This window comes from Lactuca serriola, chromosome 9 (genome assembly GCF_051521515.1).
Source record: "Lactuca serriola cultivar US96UC23 chromosome 9, Lser_US96UC23_V15, whole genome shotgun sequence".
Lineage (NCBI taxonomy): Eukaryota > Viridiplantae > Streptophyta > Magnoliopsida > Asterales > Asteraceae > Lactuca > Lactuca serriola.
Genome location: NC_136416.1, coordinates 69,774,819 through 69,796,274, shown reverse-complemented (window position 1 = coordinate 69,796,274; position 21,456 = coordinate 69,774,819). Strand labels below are relative to the sequence as shown.

General features: G+C 36.7%; 1 protein-coding gene across 1 annotated transcript; it reads right to left on the bottom strand.

Annotated features, from left to right (window-relative positions):
* Window positions 1-5,412: 5,412 nt before the first annotated feature.
* Window positions 5,413-6,992, bottom strand: LOC145075811 (PTI1-like tyrosine-protein kinase At3g15890; the record flags this gene model as incomplete). The annotated part of the gene is made up of 4 exons (XM_079021915.1): window positions 5,413-6,189; window positions 6,313-6,575; window positions 6,699-6,843; window positions 6,919-6,992. Coding segments are annotated over 4 exons (1,128 nt in total), but the record flags the coding sequence as incomplete, so codon positions are not given.
* Between the last annotated feature and the right edge of the window lie 14,464 nt (window positions 6,993-21,456).

The window sequence follows — 21,456 nt, the reverse complement described above, 5'->3', positions numbered from 1 at the left end:
CGATTTCTAATGGGTTTCCCCATAGAATTCGTCCAACCTAATATAATAAGGTGATCCATAGCCCAATTGCAATTATCTTATAATTACAATTCTAGTCCCTTAAGTTTAATTAATCTCTTTTAGTCATAAACTTAATTCTTATTAATTCTTGACTAATATTAATTAAACAATATGATTTCTCCTTTAATATATTATTCTCATAATATATTAATAAATCATAATTAATCCTTTCTCTTCATAATTCATCCTATCAAGTTGCTTTGGTGAAGACAACCCAAAAGGACCATGCAACATCGGGTCAAGTACATACCAAAATAGTTATGGACTTAGACACTAATCCAACAGATTCACCATAGTAAAAGGAGCAAAAGGCATCTTAAATTTGTTAGCATATAAGTGACATCAAACACAACAACATTTTGAATTTTGTATAGAGATCTATTGATCTACCATCTGCCCAAAAAATATTTCGAAGATACCTATCATTAGTTAAATCCACGACAAAATATTGGTCACTATCAACTAACATTTTATGTTGACAATGTTTTATAAGTCCATAGAACTCTTTTCTGCTATGTTGTTTTAATTGCTCAGATAAGACATCAACACATGGCTTTGAAGTAACATCAGCTACATTTGAGGTTTTCATTGTATTGATAACCTTTTTAATTTGAGAAGGTTTCAACCCTGCTTAACCTTATTGCACCATAAGAGATTTACCTTTTACTGAATGGTGGAAATGATGGGTTTTCACCATAACAACAATCCTATGGTGTACATGCAACCCTAATTGCTTTGGATCTAGGTTTTTCTCTATTGAACATACAACTATGAATACTAAAGCAATAAACCTATGAACTAGCATACACATTTCGAAAATCACATATGATTAGGGTTAGAAACTTTACCTTACTTGTTATGTTGCAATAACCAGAATAATCCTTCTTAATCTTGACTTTTGAAATCCTAGTGCCCCAAGTGTTGCACCTCTAATGGAGTCACAAACACCTAATGCAAATAATGACTTGAGAGAGAGGTGGAATTCGGCTAGGGCAACTCCAAGAAGCATATAACTGAATTCCTAGGGTTTAAGATGGACACCCTAATTTTCTTGTTTAGGCCTTAAGCAATCCATGGAACCCTTCTAGAAGGTCCCTTGGATGAAATCTTCATGGGCTTCCCATAGATTTCGTCCACCCCTTCTATTAGGAGTCCATAGCCCAACTTGCAACTAACAGTTAATTGCAATATCAGTCCCCTTAATTTAACCAGTCTCTGTTTGATCACAAAATTAATTTTTGATCAATACTAATTAAATAATACGATTTCCAAATAATATATTAATCTTGTAATATATTAATAAAACCATTTCTAGTACTAATTTATTATTCATATAATAAATCCTACTTTCTCTCCACTTGTCATCATATCAAGTTGCATGAGTGAAGGCAACCCAAAAGAACCATGCTCATAATCAAATCAAGTACATACCAAAATAGTTATGGACTTATACATCTAATCCAACATGAAATTACTATGAGATCGATGCTTCATCACCTTCAATGGTTTTATGGTCAATTCGTGATTGGGTGTGTCATTATATAAGTCCACCAACCATTTCTCATCCTCCTATCTTGTATTTCGAAGCTTTGCTTGACATCCAGTTCTAACATCTCTATGACGTTTTATCTCATTTCCACTTGCATCATTTTTTCTAACCGTTTGAAGCCTTCTTTGTTGCATACATATATCTTCCGATAAGGCTCATTTGTTTCCGTGCTTTTAATTGTGTCATCTTTATGTATACTAAAGCCATGTAAAAAGGAGTAATCATTATAAAATGTATAAGCATCATCGAGTGTACCAAAAATGTTTCCTAGTATCCTGTTGACATTATCTTTGTCTTCATCAAATTCAATGTTCACATCGAAATCCTTAAATTCTTCATATTCAAATGTTGCTTCCACGAAATCATTTGTGACAACATTTTCATTTAAATACAGTTCTATAGCCTGATCAGTTACTTCAGTTTGAAACATCACAACCTTCTCCATTCTTTGTTGCTGCAAAACATATAAACAAAAAAATGTGTTGTTCATCACATGTAACCAATTTTGTGCATATAATGTATCAATGATAAGTAAATCAAAGGTTTGTATGTCTAATTCAAAGGACCTTCTAATTGTTTAAAAGTAATAATGAAGTTGTCATTAAATGTAATATTATTCAAGATTTAAAGTAGATTGTCATTTAGGGGCGAATCCCTTGAGCGAATTCGGGTTCGGGGGCAGCGCCCCTGGGAGCGGGGTCCAAGGGAAATTTTTTCTTTGGGTTGTATTGATTTATTAAAAGTTCATCATAAATTAGTTTTTCTGAAATCTTGCCCGATTTTAAAAGTGTTTAACACGATTCTCTGAATTCCAAGTGCTCTATTACATCCCAAAAATCTGACATAAACTGTCTTTAGATCTCAAAGTTTTGAAAGAAAAGCTTAAACAAGAGGTAAGTTTAATTTCTATAAGTTATAATAGCATTATTTAATTGCTAATTTTTTTCCGCAAATCCCGATATAACTCTAGTATAACTCTGATATTATTTCATGTTGGTATGTTTTTAGCTTCATTGAATTGAGTAAAAGTAACATACAAGCTTCAAGATAAGTTAAGTAACACTATATACCAAAATCTATTGCGCAAATGTATAAAAATCGAATGAAACTTTATTTTTTAGTAATGAAATTCATTTAATATGTACATATTACATAATGTTATTATTCACCTCATGCAACAATTTATATAAAATTGATTCTTTCACGCATCAGAAAATATTAGAATGGCTATGGTTTACACTTTAGTTACATCAGTTAAACAGTCGTTTGCCGAAAGATTTAATCAGAACGTACCATTCGTTTTTTCTTCAGTAGATGCAACAATATTTTTTTTTGTGAATCCCGATTTCTCTTGAAAATTTTTTTTTCTTTGAATTTCGATTATTTGAAATCGTATCTTTTACTACTTTGAATTTGATTTTTAGAAATCGTATGAAACAAGGCGATTAAGGAGGATGTGAGTTCCATGTTATCAATATTAGTTAAGTCTAATTAGGACATGTAGCAAATGTTTTACGGATGTTGTATTTTTTTTCCCAGAAAATTAATCAAGTAATCCACTAATCAAAACTACATAGTTTATATATACACTGGGTACCTATGGTTATACACCTTTATATGTATATTCACTTTTCCATGTATATTTATATTATCAATAAATATTATCAGGTTTAAATCTCTCTTTCTCTCTCTCTCTCTCTCTCTCTCAATTTGTGGGCAATAAATGACACCACATCTCACTTGTAGGTAAAACATGATAAAAATAACAAAAACTTATATGACACCTAGGTTGACATAAAATTTTGGTTGACAAAAACATCAACATATCTTTTAAGAGCATCTACAATGGGGAGTTTAATGGAAGAGTTGAATGAGGTGTCATGCCTACTTGTCATTCAATGGATACAACTCCACCATTGTGAAATGCCACCTTGACATTCGATGGATTTGGAGTTCAATGACCATTGAACTCTTCAATGGGAAAAAGGAAAGTATTTAAATCTTTAAATAAATATTCTTTTAATATGTTCCATTAAACTTGTAAAGTTTAATGTATTGTGGGATAAAAATGAATAGAGTTGTATGTAATAGTGAATGATGATGTGACATTTCATTGAACTCTATAGACTTCAATGCATTGTGGATGCTCTAACTTAAGAGTCACCAATAATGCACAACTTTCTTAAGAGATTTCAATGCATTGTGGATGCCTTAACTTAAGGAGTCACCAATAATGCACAACTTTCTTAAGGTTAAAAAGAATAAAATAAAATAAAATAAAATAAAAATAAAAACCATAAACAATCACCCACTCACAAGAGAAGTACATCAAATAATACGGATGTAAATATAGAATAGACAAAATTGCAAAAATGGTCCCTGTGGTATTCAATTTTTTGGGGTTTTAGTCAAAACCATGACTTTTTTTTGGATTGGTGGTCCTTTTGAGGTAGTTTGCTTGTGATTTTGGTCCTTCAATAAATTGAAAAGACTAAATTGCCCTTATTATATTTATTTTCCACTTTTCTTTTTTTTTTTCTATAAATATTTATATATAAAAAATAAAAATAGGGGGCCCACTCTTTCTCTCTCTCTCTCTCTCTCTCTCTCTCTCTCTCTCTTTCTCCCTTGAATTGTGTTGCTGCCATTAAAGAGTAAAAAACTCTTTCTCCTTCCTCCATTTTACTTGTCGATCAAAATACTCATCCAAAGACCCCCAATTCGGTGTTGCTTTTGTTCAACATCCTTCTCCGATCTACAGAGGACTGAAGTCCTTCCTCCTCCTACATGTGTTGTTCTTGATCGGGTCAGAAAAGAAAGAAGTTGCCAGAGCAACCCTTCGATGTCGGCTCGCCTCCTAGTGAGTTGCTAAACCACCACTGGACCACTCCTACTTTTCTATTAAATTCGTGTTTCTCCTTTCATGATCAGACGAGGATCGAAGATCCTCCTCCGATTTCTACCTTCGTTCTTCTTCATGATCGGTCAAAGATCGGAGACCCTTTCCCTTCGATGCCACAGTCGTCGACAATGGCTTTCTTCAGGCTCTTCCTCTCCTCGCGATTTCCCAGCCACCACCAGAGGTGCTTCGTATTTGTGTTCTTTTTCTTTCCCTTCCCAATCTGTTGAAAACGATGATCGATTCTCCAAAACGAGGATGTTGCAAGATCTGGGAGGTTAAATAAAGCGAATTCTTTCATATGAGCTAAGCCGATGTCGAAGAAAGCTAAGCAGATAGGGATTTGTAGATTGGGGAGGAGGAATAGTAATTTGTGATGATGTGCTTCCCAATACGATAAACATAGTCAAAATGGATGGTGGTGGTGAACGGTGATTGTGAAGATAAGGGGGATGGAGACTGTTGGTGGCGAATGATGGTGGCTTATGTGTTTATGAATCTTGATTGCATTTTCTACATGTAGGAATTGAGCATTTTTTATGGGAGAAATTAGGTTTTTTGGAAGGAGAGAATATGGTGAAAGGGGGAAGAAGATGAAGAACAAAGTCGTATGTGTTTTTGGTTGTAATCCATCGAGAGAGAGAGAGAGAGAGAGAGAGAGAGAGAGAGAGAGAGAGAGAGAGAGAGAGAGAGAGAGAGAGAGAGGTGGGCCCCAAATTAGGTAATTATTTTATTTTTCATTTAAATTAAATAGAAAAAGAATAAAAATATATATCAGAAGGGCATAATAGTCTTTTCAGTTTACTGAGGGACCAAAAACGCAAAGAAAGTAGCTTAAAAGAACCATCAATCCAAAAAAATCGTGGTTTGGACTAAAACCCCAAAAATTTGCATGGCACGGGACCATTTTTGCAGTTTTGTCTATAGAATAAGCAAAACCAATCAAACAGAAAAGTAACAGAAGTTTAATTACATGATAAATATATATCAACTAAAAATTCTAGAGAATTGATTTAAGAAAATTGTAGCTCTAATTCATCTTGTTCTCGATGGCATTTTTGGAACCCTACCCGAATGCTTCTTCATATCAAAAGTTTCATAATAATCAGTATCATCATCACAGAAATCATCTTCATCCTCGGTTTCATCCACTCGATCTTTAACAATACGTATCTCCGTTCTCCTACTACCAATACCACTCTTTAGCCATTCTACCACCTCCAGCATGCTGGGCCGATTCTCTGGATTACTATCAGTACAAGCCAGGGCTATCTTCACCACAACCTTTAGCTGCGCATAATCAAATCTACCCTTCAATCTGGGGTCGGCAATGAGCTCATACGAATCCTTTTGAACAAATGGAGTTGCCCATTGTATAATATCACGCTTGATACCTCCAGGGAGCTTCTCTAATGGCTTTTTACCACTTAAGATCTCAAGTAACAGTATCCCATAGCTATAAACATCACAGCTTTCTGAGACTTTTCCCCACATGGCGTACTCTGGTGCAAGATACCCTAGGGTTCCTTTTACCCTTGTGGTCATATGAGTAACCCCATCTGGTATAAGTTTCGCGAACCCAAAATCAGCAACTTTTGCTTGAAAATCCGAATCTAGAAGTACGTTACTAGCTTTTATGTCTCGATGGATTATATGAGGAGTTACTTCATGGTGCAAATACCTATTCATCAATGATAAATTCAACCAAAAAGAGTTAGAAAATAGTATAAGATCTAGATTAGACCCTTGAGGTAAGAACAATCGAGTCTTGTCGAGGAGTTGTTCATTGATTAGTGGAACTTACGCTAATCCTTCTGCTGAACCAATGGCAATGCTCATTCGTCGAGGCCAATCTAGGAGACAATCGACAGCAAGTTGGCCATGGAGGTGAGTCAGCAAGCTGTGGTTTGGCATATAATCATAGACAATAAGCCTTTCATCTCCCCCAGCATAGAATCCTTTAAGTCCTAACAAATTCTTGTGTCGAACTCTTCCAAGAATCTCCACCTCAACTGCAAATTCCATTTCAGCTTTCGCGTTTATTGACTTGAGCCGTTTCACTGCTAACTGCAAGATGATATAATTAAAAAGAACAAATATTAACGTTTATGTACAGAAGTAATTAGTGTAAACAAGTGTATCATCATAAACTATATCATAAAATTTGGATAAAAAGGGATAAAAGATTGCCTCAGCCCCTTTACTTGTTCGACCCCAGTAAACACTCCCAAACCCTCCTTCCCCTATCTTGTTATCGTTATGGAAATTGTTGGTTGCGTGCACAAGTTCTTTGAGGGTGTACATATTCCATGGGTACTCCGTTTTCTTTTGCGCACTGCATATAATATACCAGAAATTGAGTTAAAGCATTAATAACTTGAACAAAATAAGATTTGATCAGCGAGCATACCTGATCGTTGGTTCTTGATCTTCATGAGAAGTGCAGCAAAAGCAGTTCTTTAACATATTTTTCATTGTTGATAGTGAGGATTAAAGAAATTAGGGAATTGGTAAATAAAAGTTGATCAAGTAGTGTGCAGATGTAGATGGACAGAAGAATTGGGCTGAATAAGGGGGAGAAACAACAGTTGGAAACAGCAAGACGATGATGATAATCTCCGATGATCACAAAGCTTATGGAATGACAAAATTGGATTTAAATGACAAACTTTGGACCTGGTCATTGTTTGAAATAAGACAGCCTCTCTCTCTCTCTCTCTCTCTCTCTCTCTCTCTCTCTCTCTCTCTCTCTTAAGATATTTAACCTTTTATTTTATTATTATTGCAGAAAGTTTTTTTTGTTTTATTAGAGCTTTGAATAAGTCATATGTCATGTTGGCTATAGTATCGAGTCTAAAGGCTAGTGTGGAGTCCTTTCTTTATTTTCTGCATTTGTTTTAGTTTAAAATGGCAAAGTGTATGTTTGTGGTACCGAGCCATCTTGTTTGATATTGAAAGTTAATAAAGGTGCAGCCTTTGCCCATTTTGTTCTTTTGTCCTCTCTTTTGTTTTAATTTATAAAACATTTATACCTCTTTAAGCCTCCTGTGTAATACCAACATTTGGTATTAGAGAACAACCTGGTGCATGCCCAAGTATCAACCACGTGTGAAAGAAATGACAGGAAACATGTAACGTCCGGTTCCTGGTATATATTTAATTAAAATTTATTCATTTTTGTATATAGAAACTCGACAAGTTGGAGGCCCCAAACTCTTCGAGTAGGAATGGAATTGGACGCGGGTTGTAAAGTCTACTCGACGAGTTGAGAGCCTCAACTCGACGAGTAGGACTGGCAGAGTGAAACCCTAATTTTCAGGGTTTTGCACCATATTTAAACAACTTAACCTCCAAAGGCTGACCTCATTTATAGCCTCCAAGTCCCAAAACTAAATCTCGATACCCTAATGCCTTTTGCGAGCTTGTGAGTCATTTTTGAGAGAAAACTTGTCCATTTGAAGCTTGTGGAAGAAGAAGAAGAAGCTTGAGGACTGAAGAAGGAGTGAGTAGATCCAAAAACTTCACTCCATTTGAAGCATTTTCAAGTAAGCAAGTCTCAAACTTGCTAAATGATTACTTAGATCTCTTCATCTTCACTTTTATGAGGTTTTTGGTCCAAGAATATTAGCTTTTGGGAAATAGACGTCCCAAGTGAGTATACTTTCAGATCTAGGACCTTGGAGGGCCTTCATGGTATAAAGGTGCAAACTTTATGGCCATTGGAGTCCCATGTAAGCTTTAGGATGTCATTTTGGCCTTTTAAGCTCCAAAAGGCCATGCATGGAGAGAAAGTCAGAGACTTTACGTGCGCATGTAGTATCTAGGGTCTAGATCTTAGTTTGTGTGTCTTAGCTTGAAGTATTAATGGCTTGTGGATCAAGATCTAGGTCTTAAACAGTTAGGGTTTGAGTAAACCCATTAAGGAAGGGTATTAATGGGTAAAGTTGGAAACTTTACCCACATTTTTCAGTATGTATATGAAGTATGAAGCTTAGATCTGAAGGATAGGAGCTTAACATATTAAGATAGCTTAACAGACTGAAGAACTCGACGAGTCCATAGGGGAACCCGACGAGTTGGGTCGAAGTGTCCCGATTCTGTAAAGGGAAAAACTCGACAAGTTCAAGGATGAATCGATGAGTTGACTTAAGAAGTCCTGATTTTGTGGATAGGAGGAACTCGACGAGTTGTGAAAGAACTCGATGAGTTGGATCGTGATTTTAGGGTTTATGATTCATGAAACTCGACGAGTTGATGGACCAACTCGGCGAGTTGAGTCAACCTAGGAAGTTGACTTTGACCAAAAAGCTGACTTTGACCTGGGTGTTGACTTTGACTTTGACTTCGACCAAAGTTGACCCTTAAGGGGTTATGAGTATGAAAGGCGTAATTAAAGGAGATCTTTTATATGTAGGAGTTTGAGTGGAGTGGATTGTAGAGGTGAGGACAGTTCAACTACTTCACGACATTTGAGGTGAGTTACCTTCCAGTAGAAGTGGGTCAAAGGAACCAATGTCGGCCTACTAGTAGTTGATTATAATTGAGATGATTGTCTTTGTGATAATTGTCTGGTATGCCACTATCTGTTATGCTTTATATGCTAGTATGTTATGATATTATGTGATAGTGGTAGGATGGGTAGGTTAGACCCCGTAGCCGATTGAGATAAATCGAATGGTGGGTCGGGCACCCAGATATGCCTAACAGTATGTTATGCTATGTATTATGTGGTAGTCGTAAGGGTGAAATAGTCCCCATAGTTGGTTGAGATAAATTGGAGGGTAGGTCGGGCACCCAGATATGCCTGGCAAGGTAGGTCGAGCACCCATATATGTTTGGTAGGGTAGGTCGAGCACCCATATATGCCTGACAGGACAAGCCAAGCACCCAAATATGCCTGACAGGGTAGGTCGGGCACCCAGATTTGTCTTTTAGTATGTTATTGTATGGTATGTGGCATGATGGGGGAACTCACTAAGCTTTGTGCTAATGGTTTTCAGTTTTGGTTTTAGGTACTTCCTCTTCGAATGGAAAGGAGCCGACATGATCGCCGCGCATCACACTACATTTTTCGTACCGAAGATCTTTGGGATTTATACTATGATATTATTTTGTTATGACATGTTTTGACTATGGCTACATCGGTTTTGATAGTTGATTCTATGATGTTTTTAGAAAAATGGTTTTATAATTATTGAATTAAAAATGAAATATTTGGTCATAAATTTTGGGATGTTACAAAACAACAACCATGAAAAAGATGGGCAGACTACACTTCACTACCCTATGGTGTCAAGAAACAATTATGTTGCTTGGGCCATAAAAATGAAGGTGTTCATGCAAGCTCAAGGAGTTTGGGATGCTGTCGAACACATGACATCAAACATTGTTGTGGAAGTGAAGAAAGACAAGGTGGCATTGGCGGCCATCTGTCAAGGTATACTAGAAGATCTGATATTGACATTTGTGGAGAAACTATCGGCCAAAGAAGCATGAGAATCGTTGAAAGTAATGTTCATGTGGGCGGATAGAGTGAGGACAACAAGAGTTCAGACGTTGAAGGTAGAATTCGAGGCTTTGAGCATGATAGAATCGGAGGTTGTAGACGAGTTCGCTGTGAAAGTGAGCAACATTGTGAGTAGTATGTGTGCCTTGGGAGATACAGTAGAAGAATCATATGTAGTAAAGAAGCGATTGATAGTCGTGCCATCCAAGTTCCTACAGATTGCTTCAACTCTTTATCAGTTTGGGGACTTGAATGTGATGACAGCCGAGGAGGTAATAGAGAGGTTGAAAGCACATGAAGAACACATATAGGTCAAATTAAAAATGAAGAAAGAAAACTTCTTCTCACTCATCAAGAGTGGACAGACAAAAAGAGGAAGAAAAACGAAGAGGACTGCAATAATTTGCACAAAGGAAAGCTTGGAGGATGTAGTGGCTCAAGAGGACGAGGCAGAGGTCACGAAAGAGGCACCACCAACAACCATGGTGGTCGTGGAGGTCGTGGTTCTCAACAGCAAAAAAGTTGTGAATCATCTGAAAGTCAAGACAAGAGTAAACTGCAATGTTACAATTGTTAAGACTTCGGTCATTATGCTGCTGAATGTAGAAACCTAGGGCGTGAAAGAAATCAAGACTTAAACTTGGCTGACGAACACATCAACGAACTAGCCTTGCTACCATCGTTTCTTGATGATACTTATAAAATTGTTGAAGTTTATTTAAATGAAGAGGACATGAATCCATGGTAGAAGACAGGTGGTGATGAAACGAGCCAAACAAATTTATGGTATCTAGATACATGAGCTAGCAACCACATGATGGGTGACAAGAACAAGTTTCTTGGCCTCAACTACATGATACATGGATCAGTCGGTTTTGGAAATGGGTCAAAAGTTAGAATTGAAGGGAAAGGTTCGATAATCTTCGAATGTAAAAATTGACAACAAAGAAAGCTCATAAAAGTATATTATGTACCATACTTTTGCTCAAATATAATAAGTCCTGGTCAAATGGCAGAAGGTGGAAATGAGGTTCGACTCAAGGACCCATTTTTATGGGTTAATAATGTTGCCGAAAAGCTACTTATGAAGGTAAACAGGTCTCAAAACCGACTCTATAAGATTACTCTGAATGAAGTAAGAACATGATTCTTGCTTGGTGAGATAATGGAGCCAATATGGATTTGGAACAAAAGGATGGGTCACATAAAATTTGATCCATTTGAGTTTATGTATGACAAGAACCTTTTTGAAGGAATGCCAAAGATAATTAAACCCGCACAACTTTGTGAAGACTGTCTATTAGGAAAACAAATGAGTAGACCTTATCCAAAAAAGTCTTTGTACAAGTCAAAGAAGAAGCTTAAACTTGTACATGGAGATTTGTATTGGCATGTCATACCTCCCATGCCCTCAAGGAACAAGTATTTCATGCTGCTGATTGATGATTACATGAGAGCAATGTGAGTCTTCTTTGTGAAGAACAAAGATGAAGCTTTCCAAATTTTCAAGAATTTCAAGGCAACATTAGAAAATGAAACAGGGGAAAGAATGAAGGTGTTTTGTATAGATCGAGGAGGTGAGTTCCTTTTGAACCGTTTCACCTCATATTGTGAGGAGACTGGACTTGAGGAAAAACATAACAGTCTTGCAATCTGAAGGCGATGAGAGTACCAAACGTGTTGTGGGCAGAAGCTATAAGTCATGTTGTATATACTATAAACAGAGTAAACACAAAACCTCTCAAGGAAACTACACCATGTGAACTGTGGACTGGAAGATAGCCAAGTATAGAACATATTGGGGTTTTTGGATGTGTCGCTCACTTGAAAGTCGCTAAAATATATCCAACGATGTTAAAAGATAGAAGTAAAAAGATGGTTCATCTTGGAATTGAGTAGGGAACAAAGGCGTATTGGCTATTAGACCCAGATACGGAGTCAATTTGTGTGAGTAGAAATGTAATTTTTGAAGAAGATAAAGAATAGGAGTGGGAAAAGGCAGTTAAGATCAAAGCGACACCAGGTATGAGTTTTACAATAGACTAGTATGAACTACATGAAACTGAGGAGACTGAAGTTAGGTCTATACCTACTATGCATGAGGGATTAGAGTATGGGTTACCTTAGGAAGATGAAACTTGGACTGAAGATAAGAGAGAGCCCTATAACGACCCAAAATTTCCATTCATCAACATGGTTAGTTCCCGTTACTTGAGTATTAAGTTTTGTCGTGATCTCGGCGTTTGAGATTTATAAATTCAATAAATTCAAATAAAAGAGATGTTATTTTATGCCAAAAATTTTATTGTGGGGGATACTTAGGATAATTTCTGGTCACTAAAAGGTTTATTATGCATTGAGGGGCTAAGGTGTCATTTGAAGAAATTTAATTTGCCAAGGTTTTTAGGGTAGGTTGGAAGGGGTTTAAGTTTAACAATTAAGGGGAATTAGGTAAATGTAGCATAACTCCCCAAGGAGAAGGATCGATCCTTCTCCTTGGCGTATGTTCCCTATTCATGTTCTTAAAAAAATTGGCAATATGTTCTCCTTTTGTATGTGTGTCGATTGGAGAAAAAAACTAATTCCTTTTTTGTTGTTTTTTGCGTTGCCGATCAAACCAAGAAGAAAAAAATGGGTTCGGCTTAGAGATGAAGAAGAAACCAAGCCGAGCAAGGAGGGAGAAGAGAGGGGAATTTCCTGTCGATCCTAGGGGGGAAAGGGCAGCGAAAATCATTCAATTAGTGGTAAATTTTCCTACTTCATCTTCTCATCATGTTACCATCTCAATTGCTTCTCAATTGGGTGAGTTACGATATCAAAGTTCATCTTATTTGATGTTCCTTATTGTATCTCCTTCTTCCTTGCAATTCTTCAATGTTCTTATGGCTAAATTGCATTCTTATTGGGTGTGTTATGATGATTTATTGCTATCCAAATCATGTTATGAACACTCTCAAGAATGATTTTGATATGTCCATGAAGTATCCTTTGTCGATTGTCAAAACTAATTCTATTGTTATCTTTTATTCAAGTGAGAGTTTTTGGTGATTGACTATGTGCTGTGTTGGGTTTTGATATGAAATAAAAGTTTGCTTTTCACAAAAACCGAGAATGAAAGACTTTAAAAATAACAAGTTTATTTTTAGCTCATAACAAAACCACACCATCATGGATCCATTTATAGAGGTTAGAATGAAATAAAAAAAAAACCATAAGATGTTTTAGAGATAACCTTTGAAGCCTTTGTACCCACTTGGTTTTGGGATGTTGATGAAGATAGCAAAAATCAAAGTGTATGATTTCATTACAAGTATCCACCATCAAGAGTAAGGCACTTGGAATGCTAGTCCCTTCTTGTATTCTTGAGTGTCTTAAGACTTTAAGTGCTTAACTCAATTAAACACTAAAGGGAACAACTCAAGAGGTCTTCTAAACCACCAAACTAACTTCAAGAGAGAGAGAGAGAGAGAGAGAGAGAGAGAGGGAGAGGAGTAGAAAACCCATAGTTTTAGAGAGAAAGAAAGGAAGAAGAAGAGCTCCACTCTTGCAAAAATGCAAGCCTCATGCATCTCTTATATAGCCCATGAAAAGTAAGGCCTAACCATTAAAATAATCTAAAGAATGGCAGCCTTTAGAAGCATGGGAGACAAAAGGTGGAAGGTTGAAAATGCAACCTCCTACACCATCATTATGCCTTTTAAAAAGTAAGATTCTTTATTTTTTATAAACTCCAAGTTTATAAAATATAAACTTTGTCTTTAGGTAAAAGATAAAAGAATCCAACTAACCCAAAATGTTGTGCATTACTTATTAATTCATACCATATGAAATAATAAATAGTAATACTCTCTTATAATTATTATTTTTACAAAACAATAATTATTCCCTAATTAAAATACAAGAATCGATATTATTTATTAATAATAAATACACAAAATGTGCCAACATGATAAATGTGTGACCCTATATGATCATATATTATTAGCAATATCACTCCATAATGATTCTTGGGCATATAGATCCAACATTTTGGACTCACCAAAAGGTCGTCAAAATTAGTTTTCAAGTGCATTCAAATATGGTGAATTGGTAGGAGAAATTCAAACCCAAGTTGGTATTTCTCTTTTTAACAACATATGTTGTCTTTCCTTTAAAGACAATGTATTTTAGACCATGGTTGGAGGATGAAACTATCTTTTTACTTCCATGATATGTTGCTACTGATTTAGAGTTGTTTTTCCAGCTATTTGGTCAATTTGGATGATGACTTAATGGGTTAAGTGGTCAAAAAGTCTTTAAAACCTAAAGCTGGAAATTGCAAGAAATCGACAAATCTGCCCCTGGATTTGAAAAATTATAGAAAAATCACCAAGTGTTGGATTAATGATTCATAAATTCTCAATGTTTAAATTTTGAGTCTAGTTTGTCCGCAAATTTTTCCAGGGCATGTTGTTGCCTCCAAATTAGATGAAAAATGCCTTTTTTTCACAAACTAGTCAGAATATAGCTGCATTGATAGGTAGTTTTGTAAAAATCATAGAAAATTGTAGAAAAATCGTTTGGACCTTTAAAAGTACTTTCTGAATAGCTATAATCATGAACCTATGGAATATGAAATAAAAATAAATCTTTTATAGGTTTCAAGGGTGCTAAAATGGTCCAAAACAGGCGGTTGTTTTAGGTCCAAAACTGGGAACTTTGTTTGATAATTAATTTATGTGTTTAGGTTATGGAGTTGTCATCTTTGGCATTGTAGAGCTCTAATAACCTTTTATTTGTGTTATAATATAGGCAATGGTGATACTTCAAATCTTACAAGACTTGAAGTATGAAGGGTAACATCTTTGGCAAATGTGAGTTAATTTTGTGATACTTCAAATCTTACAAGACTTGAAATATGAGGAGGTCACATCTTTAGCAACTGTGAGTTAATTTTATGGATTTATAAAGTAAATTTTTAGGAAAATCCCATATCTTAGATGGAATGGGATGAACCTAATTAGCTAGGATGTATGTGCCCTTTTGGTGTTGAGTGTTGTGCTATGGATATTGAAATACTTTATGTGTAATAGTATCTAGGATGTTGCATGCTAGTCTCCTCTTTGTTTGATGTGAGATTTGTGTTAAGACCATGCTAGATTTAGTGTTGCACATGAATATTATATGTTGTGAGCATGTCAAGAATTGTTTGAAAATATTTGTTTAAATTGTTTTAGGACAAGCATGCTAGTGTTGTGAAACCATTATAGAAGTGTTGTGAATGAAAGTGGCGCGTGATGTATAATGTAATAATTAAATAAAATTACATGTTTGCATGAAAATAAACCCTTAAAGAAGTAATATGTTAATAAAAGAAAACTCATAATTCTTACATGATTACTTAAAGAGGTTAAACGTGTAAATCCTTAATTGATTAATTGATATTAATTTTAAAAGGGGAATACACTAGTGGGGCGAATGGTAGTAACCTAGTCATTGGAATATACCTTATCCGAATTATTGCGGGGACCAGAGGGTTGACGACACCTACGGGAGAAGAGCTTAAGCCAAAGTGGCGTTAAATATTTTTGTAGGATATCATTGGAGACATGGTCCAGACGGTGGGTGGAATGGAGTGATGTTGGTCTAACGGTGGGGCCAACGCAAACATCATGTGGGATTGGGAGGTGTAACACGGTGGATTTGACACCGTTTGTACCAATCCTTAACGACAACGGATGTATATGTATGTGCAAAGTCGAAGTAGCGAATGCAGCAGACCGGGAGCAACAATTACCGATGAGAGTCGTGCCTCACCTAGTGCATTGGGTCATGTCGGTCATGTTAGTAGCGAATGGGGTACTTTCCTTGGGGGTTTGCAGTGAATAAATCGAACCTAACTAGGAGGTATTACTTTAATAATTACAGTGATGGTGAGTGGTGAGTAGTTATTAAAATAAAGTGGAGAAATAAATATTATATAATAATATTATAGCGGTGAAAAGATAAAAAAAATTAGTTACAGCAGGGTTGAGAATAGTAACTAATAAAGAAAGCTCTAAAAGAAGAACGCAATAAATTGGGCTAAAAAGTGTTTGATATGCGGTGTGATGTTATTAGGTCTTGCTTGTGATTCTTTGATTGTGTAGGGATGTTTTGTGCGATGTATCTATGATATGTGTGTACTTTTAATATTGTACTGTAATTGACTCAATTAGCTTGTGTTAACACTTGCTATTTGCTTGTTGGTTGTTGTGCATTGGAACAGGTAGGTTGACATAACGCCTTGGATGGGAACTCTTTGGGTAGACGTTATTAGTCTCTTTAGATATGATACGATTTAAACATGTTGGGTTTTTATCATCTTGTTTTTGTGAACTTTAAATTTTGATGGGTTTGTTTTGACATTAATGTAACATTAGTGATGTTTTTGAAATATTCATAATAAGTCTTCTGCAAACATAATCTGTTAAAAAGTATTTACATTTTTTTAAAAAAATTTGGGTGAAAAAACATAGTGTTACAAGTTGGTATTAGAGTCACATTGTGAGTGTACTGAATATAGAGGCAAGTATTCAGACTCATAGTGTAGACTGGCTCAATTAGGTCCTTTAGGATTCTTAAGGGGCGAGGGTGTGTGTTGAGAGTTATAGGATATTTGCCTAAATTTTACCTTCCTTACCTTCCTTAATGTTGTGAAATAAATAAAAAGTTTCCTGTATTCAGAAAAATGTCTGGAACACCTGCAAACAATGAAATGGGCGGAGTAGGCAATAGACAGAATGCTCAAGGGGGGCGTATTCCTTTCATCTTCCAGACCCCAAGAAATGATCATCAGCCATGGTCACAACATGATCACAGTGAGTGTAGCCAGCTAGCACGGAGCGAGCGCAGTCTAATGAGTGCTACCATTATTGCCAACATAGAGGAATAGTTGAGGAAAAGTGATGAGGAGATATAGGCTAGGGATGACCAGATCGCTCAGTTGTATCAATCAATATAGGTTGCAGGACTACTACCTGCAGAAGGTGATATCGTAGGGGGGGGGGGGGCTCCGGAGGAGATTGCCGAGAGTCACTCGGTTTCCCGGCAGATGGTTGCAATGGAACCAATTAGAAAGGAACTGTTTCGGGGGGGGGGGGGGGTGCTGGTTGCCAAGGCAGCACCTTCAAGGAGTTCACGGATTGCAAGCCACCGAAGTATCATGAAGGTGAGAAGGCAGTGGAGTGCTTGAAGTGGATTATGAAGATGGATCAAACCTTTCGGTCGGGTGATTTTACTAAACACTATAAGGTTAACTATGCTATGAGGATGTTCAAGGATGTTGTGTTACGGTGGCGGAATATGATTAACAAGAGACCTAATAATGCTACTCGGGAGGCCATGACTTGGGAAATATTCAGCAAGAAGGTGGAAGAATGTTTATGTTGTGAGGGCAGCAAGCATGAGATCGAGTTGGACTTTCTCTCCCTAAAAAAAGGAAACATCTCGATAGCGAAATACAATGTAGCCTTTACTGAAAAATCTCAGTTCGCCACAGATTATTGCTCTACTGGGGAGAATACGGTGTGAGGCTATATGGAGGAATTAGCATACGAGTACTGAGCTACGGTTAGGTCGAAAGTTACACAGATTCATGAGATAGATGAGGCCCAAAAAATTGAGAAAGATTTGGAAGTTTGTGATGGTACCTTAGGGAAATCAAGGGAAAAGAGGATGTGGAAGAGATCGTCTAAATCCTCAAGGAAAATGAAGAAGAGTCACATTGGTAAGAAAACTACATGCCAAATTTATGCACAAGGTGTCATTCAGCACACAAAGGCCCAAGCAGTGAAAGTACTATGATCTGCAAGCGATGTGGAAAGGTGGGACATAAAATGGCAGAATGCAAAAATGAGCGGATCTGCTACAACTGCAGGCTTACGGGACATATGATTGGTAAGTGTCCAAAACTGAGGGCTGATGTGGGTGTTAATGGTAAGAAGATGCAAGAACCAAAGGTTCAGGCATGAGCTTTTCAGATGACAGCTAAGGAGGCCCGACGCGGCGACGAGGTTATTCTCAGAACTTTTATTGTGAATGATATGCTTGCTAGGGAACTATTTGATGTTGGTGCTAGAAAATCTTTTGTATCTCCTATGTTTAGTGCTCAGTTTGATTTACCCCAGAGTTCTCTGGGTTATGTGTTATACATTAAGATTGCGGTAGGAAATTTGGTTCCTATACATAAGAAGTTTGTGTTGGGTTTTGAGCATTCTAACACTCCTATGGTGTACATGCAACCCTATAAACCTTGGATCTATGTTTTCTCTATTATACATGCAAATAAGAACTCTCTAGGGTTTTAATCCTAACTAGCATATTATGAAGCTCTTATACTACAAAGTACTAGCTATATGACATACCTTTTGATGTAGCTTGATGTCTTCAAGCTTTGAAAGCTTAGCCCCAATAGTGTGGAAGCCTCAAGTGGAATCACAAACCACCAAAACACGTTGGAAGACTTTAGAGAATATGGATACTTGGTTCTCTCTAGTGAAATCGGCTAGCCCTCTTAGTGTATCCACACTAGTGCCAATTTCACCAACCAATGACATCTTTATATAGTATGGAGACTAGGGTTAAACCCATGACCTTTCATTTCATATGATCCATGGGTTAAACACTCCATGGACTATCCATGAAAACTTAGCCCAACCTAAATGAACTTGGCCCATTCTATATATATAAGAGTCTATATTTAATTAGTTTATTTTGATCACTTAATTAATTCTAAATTAAGTCTTGATCAATACTAATTAAATAATATGATTATATTTTAATATATTAGAACTTATAATACATTATTATAAATCATAAATATACTATTCTCAAAAGACTATCCATATAAATTGTGTCGGTGAAGTGCAACCCAAATGGACCATGCCCTGTCGGGTCAAGTACATACCAAATATAGTTATGGACTTAGACATTAATCCAACAGTTTGATGGGTGTGTTATAGTTATTTTCGGTCACAACTTTTCCTATGACTTTGATTTCGACTGGGATCAAGTCGTTCAACTTCATCATTGGCATGGATTGGTTGTCTACCAATCGAGTTGGGATTATCTCAGTTGAAAAGTGCATTTGTATTTCAATTTATGGAGAGGATCCTATTTATGTTTGTAGGGAGAAGTCCATAGGGTCTCTTCCCCTTATCTTAGTGATGAAGGCACAAAAGTGTATCACGAAGTGTTGTATGGTTTTCTTGACTCATGCACTGGAGATACCTAAGAAGATTACGAGCCTCTTTAATGTGGAGGTGGTTAGGGAATATGTGGATGTTTTCTCTGATGAGTTGCCTGGTTTACTACTCATACGTTAGGTAGAGTTTCAAATTGATCTTATTCCGGGTGCGGCCCCAATAGCCAAAGCACCCTACCGGTTTGGCTCCTTCAAAAAGTGAAAGAGATGATGTATTAGCTTCAAGAACTTCTAGAGCATGGGTTCATTCAACTGAAGAAGAAATATGGTTTGATGAGGATGTGTATCGATTATAGGGAGTTGAGAAAGGATACAGTGATGAATAAGTATCCCCTCCCGATAATTGATGACCTTTTTTTATCAGCTCTAGGGTTTTATCCATTTTTGAAAGATTGATTTGCGGTCGGGATATCATCAGGTTCGAGTTAGCGAGCATGATATAACTAAGACGGTATCCAAGAGGCACCATGGACATTATGAGTTCTTAGTGATGCCCTTCAGACTGAAGAATGCCTCGGCAGTGTTTATGGATCTGATGAATCGGGTGTGCCATCCATTTTTGGATAAGTGTGTCATTTTATTATCAAAGACATACTTTTGTATTATTGGAGTGTCGACGATCATCGGAGGCACTTAAGGGAGGTTTTAGACACGCTATGACTGGAGAAATTGTATGTCAAATTTTGAAATTGTGAATTTTCGTTGAGGGAGGTCTAGTTCCTTGAACACATAGTCGAGTCATAGGGGATCAAGGTAGACCCGATGAATATAGAAGCGGTTAAGAAATGGCCGATATCGAAGAATCCCATCGACATTCGAAGTTTCTTAGGTTTGGCATGTTATTATCGGAGGTTCAACAAGAATTTCTCTACGATTACGGGTCCTATAACCAAATTGACAAGGAAATCAGAGCGATTTTTCTGGTCCGACACGCAAGAGTGGGCATTTTAGACATTGAAGGGTCTTCTGTGTGAGGCTCCTATTCTTTCTCTTCCTAAGAGGAATGAGGACTTTATGGTTTACAATGATGCATCATAATCAGGATTGGGATGTGTGTTTATGTAGAGGGAAAAGGTGATTACTTATGCTTCTTAACAGTTAAAGAGTGCTAAAATGAACTACTTGATACATGACTTGGAGTTAGCAGCAATTGTGTTTACACTTAAGTTGTGGTGTCACTATTTGGATGAGACTTGGCCCATTCCTAAATGAACTTGGCCCATTCCATATATATAAGAGTCCATATTTAATTAGTTCATTTTGATCACTTAATTAATTCTAAATTAAGTCTTGATCAATACTAATTAAATAATATGATTATATATTAATATATTAGAACTTATAATATATTAATATAAATCATAAATATACTATTCTCAAAAGACTATCCATATAAATTTTGTCGGTGAAGTGCAACCCAAATGGACCATGCCAGGTCGGGTAAAGTACATACCAAATATAGTTATGGACTTAGACATTAATCCAACAGTTTGATGGGTGTGTTATAGTTCTTTTCGGTTACACTTTTCCTATAACTTTGATTTCGACTGGGATCAATTCGTTCGACTTCATCATTAGCATGGATTGGTTGTCTACCAACCGAGTTGGGATTATCTCAGTTGAAAAGTGCATTCGTATTTCAATTTATGGAGCGGATCCTATTTATGTTTGTGGGGAGAAGTCCCTAGGGTCTCTTCCCCTTATCTCAGTGATGAAGGCACAAAAGTGTATCACGAAGTGCTGTATGTTTTCTTGACTCATGCACTGGATGAGACTAAGTGTACGCTATATACCGACCATAAGCGCTTAAAACACATCCAGAATCAGAAAGAGTTCAATATGAGACAACGACGATGGATAGAGTTACTAGTTGATTATGACTGTGAGATTAGTTACCACACTGGGAAGGCTAATGTGGTAGTTGATGCTCTAAGTCGTAAGGAACCTAGAGGGGATTATCACCTTAAATCTATCGGGGTGATAATAGTTCCATGTATTTTTGAACAAATTCAGGCTACTCAAGATGAGGCTTTGAAAGAAGAGCATGTGAAAAGAGGAGGTTATGGTTAAGCAGTAGGCCATATTGGTGGATGATGTTCAGGGTGACTATGGGTCCCCAAGGTGGGTGGTGTGCATGAAACATTACTGTGAGACACACATAAATCAATGTATTTGATACATCTAGGAGCAACAAATATGTATCGGGCCTGAAAGCCAAT